The sequence below is a fragment of the Tupaia chinensis genome, unplaced genomic scaffold, assembly GCF_000334495.1.
Source record: "Tupaia chinensis unplaced genomic scaffold, TupChi_1.0 Scaffold000644_1, whole genome shotgun sequence".
NCBI lineage: Eukaryota > Metazoa > Chordata > Mammalia > Scandentia > Tupaiidae > Tupaia > Tupaia belangeri.
Genome location: NW_006160165.1, coordinates 5,464,364 through 5,469,024, shown reverse-complemented (window position 1 = coordinate 5,469,024; position 4,661 = coordinate 5,464,364). Strand labels below are relative to the sequence as shown.

Sequence of the window (4,661 nt, the reverse complement as noted above, 5' to 3'; positions counted from 1 at the left end):
CAGCACTCTGTCCCGGGCACCGTCCCCCCACCAGCTCTCTGTCTAGCCTGCCCTGTTGCCCCATGTGTGCATTAGATCGGCACGAATGAAGCTTGTTTTACAAGAAACACCCTCGACATGGGAAGACCAATGCCCTGAGGCACACCTCGGCATGTCTGTACCTGTAGGGTGTGCCCTGGCATGGAGTGCTTATTTCCTAAGGGGGCACGCCGTGGCAGACCCGTCCCTCGACGCCCCTCGGCCCAGCCCTGCAGCCAGCCGGGATCCAGCAGAGCAGACGGGCAGTGGCCAGGGCCTACCCCCAAGGCCACCACCTCGCAGCAGCTCCTCTCAGGCTGGTGCCCCTGCAGCAAGACCAAAACCATCACAGGGGAGCCCCACTGCCGTCCAGGGAACACACACGTGGAATGCTAACCTGGAGGAGTATCCACCCCATGGTCCAGGAAAAGCTCCCTACACCGAATGCCAGACCCCATGTCAGATGTGACGTGCTCCAGGAGAGCCTCGCAACCCTGCCTCCCGCTGTGCCCTCCCCTCCCAAACAGCTGGACCTCGAGGGCCCAGTGCCCAGGTGCCCGTCCCCATGCAGCTCATCCCAAGTGCTTCCAAAACGTCGGCCTGAGTGCACACATACACAGACACACAGCAGCCTGACCCGACCTATCCACACCCACGCCCACAAGCTTTCAGGGACGCAAGGAGCCCGGGGCCCTGCCCCTTCCCTGCACAGGTCCCATTAGCTCAGCTGCTGTTGTTCCATGGCACTTCAGTAGCTACGGAGGAACCAGCCGCACGCTACATCACTTCTGAGGTCAAAAATAAACAGAAGACACTAAGAAGTGACACTCCGGGAAGTAGCAGTGTGACTGCTCGTTAAAGCCTTGGGGGTCAGCAAAGGACAGTCCCATGGCTGCCAGCACGAGTAACGGTCACCGTCTCAGGCTTGCCCGCTACTAGAACACCACGTTGAAGGAATGCCTCTGCATGGACTCTGAAACACAGGCAGCCCAGACACGGGCCGCCGCGCCCACACGGGGACCCTGCCAGGAGCACGGAGAGCCCACTGCTGTGCACACAGCCTGGCATGGCAACACGTGAGGCCTGCCCCACTCGGGGCACCTCTGTTGCTGCTCTGGGTCAGGAGGGGCACCAGAGAGGCAGCTGTGCACACAGCCGGGACTGCCAGCACGGTGCTGGACACACCGCAGGCTGTGCAGTTCGTCTGAAAGCTGGAGTCCAGAGCACTGCACAGCCCAGAGCTTCTAAGCACTCGGCACAGAGCCACAGGTGGGAATTCCACACACGACGTCCGAGAAGTCACAGAAAACACTGCACGAGACGGTCTGGCCTACATGTGCAGGTCCACGTGAGCCCAGTGCCCTACATGTTTAGACCCACGTGTCATCCACAAGGTGTCTGTGTGTACATACAACGTCCCAAGGGATGAGGGCTGCTCAGTCTGGACCTCCACAGACATCAGCAACTCGCGTGTCTGAGAAGCACCTGAGGCAGGTCTACTGTGTGATGTCCTCGTGCTGGGGCTCACTGAAAACTCCATGAAAAGAAACACCTGAGAGGTAAAAATGTGTTCCCTGCGCTCAACCCCTGTGCCCAGAGGCTCCACGGTCACCGCGCTCACGGACCACAGGCTACCGCGAGCCCTCCATGCCACGTGAGCCACAGCCAAGCAGCAAGGGGAGGCAGAGGCCACTCCTCTCCTCCAAGACAACACCGGCCTCTGATGAGCGTCTCTAAGTGCTAGTAAAAACTCTGGATGATTTCAGAAAACTCCGGGCAGGTGATGCTTCTTAAAATGCCAGTCCTAGTGTAAGAAGAGGTCACCTGTTTGCACGTGACTGGCAGACATTCCCACAGTAACAGATCACATCGGCCGGCGTGCCGCAAACTCCAAGTCCTAATGCTGGCTCTAAAACTGAAAATGTGCCCTCCAGTGTAGCCAGACCAGTACAAACCACCAAGAGGCGACGGTTCTCTAGAAGGGGCTGGGATGGGAAGAAATGCCAAGTGCTAGCTCTGAGGCTCATCATCTCGTCCAAAACGAAGAAAACCCGTCCACAGAACGAACGAGACCCCGAGACCAGGGTCACTCGCGCACACTCCCCGGAGCACAGCCCTGATTCTCTGCCCCACCCAGAAAGGCGCCAGCCACAGCCGGGCGGGCTACTCACCGCTGGGCTTGACCTCGCGCACGTAGTTGCTGGGGAACCAGCCCGTCCTGCCGTTGTGCGTGCCCTCCCACCAGCCTCCTTCCTCCACGCGGGTGACATGGATGACGTCGCCTTTCGAGAAGGAGAGCTCGTCCTCGTTGGTCTGTTGGAAGTTGAACTTGGCTCTCACGACCAGCTGGCTGCTGCTGTGCTCGGTCATGTCCTGGAAGACGGGAGGAGGTCAGGCAGGCGCTGCTCCTGCTGCAGCACTGCGGGCTCCGCCGCGGAGAACGGCCGAGGCTGCCGGGAGTGAGCACACGCACAGCAACCAGGGCACCCCGGCGCCCACCCTGCACCCTCAGGACGGCAGGGGGGTCTCAGGCCACCATCATACGCAGGTACACACACATACATGCACACACTCTCTCACATGCACTGACGTGTGTCACAGCTATCAGTACACACATGTGTGCCCTCTCACATGCACAGATGTGTGTGGTGTCACTGCGGTCATTACACACACACGCTGTCTCACATGCACGGATGTGTGTGGTGTCACTGCGGTCACTACACACACGTGTGCTGTCTCACGTGCACTGAGGCGTGTGGTGTCACTGGGTCGTTACACACACGTGTGCTGTCTCACGTGCACTGAGGCGTGTGCTGTCACTGGGTCGTTACACACACACGCTGTCTCACGTGCACTGAGGCGTGTGCTGTCACTGGGTCGTTACACACACGTGTGCTGTCTCACGTGCACTGAGGTGTGTGGTGTCACTGGGTTGTTACACACACATGCTATCTCACGTGCACTGAGGTGTGTGGTGTCACTGGGTCGTTACACATACACGCTCTCTCACATGCACTGAGGCGTGTGCTGTCACTGGGTCGTTACACATACACGCTGTCTCACATGCACTGAGGCGTGTGGTGTCACTGGGTCGTTACACACACACGTGCTTATTATCCCTGACTGCCCCTCTCCCAGCAGGACCTGCGACTCTCCACCAGCTGGGCTCCGCACTAGCCCCAGCTCTGCCTCCGCTGCCTATCAGTTCTCCCTGTCATGTCCGCGGGCCACCTCCCATATTTCTCTACGGTCTATGTGAGTACGATTTTCTTGTTCTGCAAAACACGTACCTGCACGTCTGTTCGTGGGCACACTCATAAATAGGCCTATTCATTACATGGTCAGAGGTCACAGCTGAGCTCGTTTAAGTTTAAGGCATGTTTCTAAACTGCCCTCTAAAAAGGTTCCATGCCAAAGTCCCGCCAACAGCGTCTAGAAAGGGTTTTTATTTTGTAGAACTTTCACCAACACTGGGTATCGTCAGACCTTTTCATTCTTGTCAAAGCAGAAGAACTGCTCCCCACTCTCCTCTGCATTCTCCTCAGGACGAAGCCCTGTCTAAACCCCTGAGGTGGGAGGAGAGGCCAGCCTGGCTGGCTTTTCCTGACCTGCACCTACACCTGCAAGGGCCCTGCAAGGCAAAACCCACCCGCCAACAGGAGCAGAGCAATGGGCCGTCCTGGAGTCCCAGGAGCCCGCACTCACAGCCAAGGAGCGAGGGGCAGACAGCAGCCCGCAGATCCCACCCTGGCCACCCCACTCCTCCCCACAGCACGAACAAGACCTTGTGGCCTCATCACCCCACCCAGACAGCAGTGAGCGCTGCATCTGCATGGCAGTATCCACTGGGGCTGGGCGACAGTCCTGCGCTCACAGCACCTGCCCGCCCTCCACCCCAGGGAGGCCCAGGCCCAGCACCTGCCCGCCCTCCAGCCACCCTCGCTCACCCCCAGTGGCCACACCAGGAGGGCAGGAGGGAGGCCTCTGAGCACTGCTCTGTCACTGGAACCACAGCAGACTAAGGGCCAAGGCCACTGCATGAAACCCCAACCAGGCCCCGGTCTGTGAGAGAAGGCTGCGGAAGGCCCCAAGTCCACCCCCACGCTCTCCGAGGTGTCCAGGATATGAGCGAGCCGAACATTCCTTGTCCCAATAACCAAGACAGCCACAGCCAAAAAAAGGGAGATAGCCTGCTGGGGCCACACCGCAGGAGAGCGGGCCGGCGTGAGGTCCCTGAAAGGACTTTTCAAGCAGCCATCGTCCAAGGGCCTCCAAAGCCAAATGTGAGTCAGCCCAGGACGTGGCAGTTAAGGTAGCTGGATTCTACAGAGCTGACCGTGGGTTCAAGTCCCGGAACCAGCTCCTCCGACACAGGAGAATCAGCTGAGAAAACGAGATGGAGAAAGGCAACAGAGGAGACCGAGGCAGGTCAGAGGTCAGAGGGCCTGTCCATGGTGACAGGAAGGGAATCTGGCGATGGCGGCTGCACAGGGCCCGGGCCACAGCCGAAGAGCTCAGGAAGGTCACAGGCCTCAGTTACTTCACAAGGTGACAGGACAAAAGCTGGCAGGTGGGCGCACATGGGGCAGTCCTCGAACGCGCACAGCACGGCTGCCATACCGGCTGGTGGTTCCCGGGGACCG

General features: G+C 59.3%; 1 protein-coding gene across 4 annotated transcripts in view; it reads right to left on the bottom strand.

Moving 5' to 3' along the window:
* The window catches only part of ARHGEF7 (Rho guanine nucleotide exchange factor 7), a gene marked incomplete at its 5' end in the record, with an annotated part of 116,584 nt that overhangs the window by 75,643 nt on the left and 36,280 nt on the right, over positions 1–4,661 (bottom strand). For all 4 annotated transcript variants that reach the window (XM_027776205.1, XM_027776206.1, XM_027776204.1 and 1 more), the window contains 1 exon segment: positions 2,190–2,391. In XM_027776205.1, the coding sequence (XP_027632006.1) occupies positions 2,190–2,391 (202 nt within the window).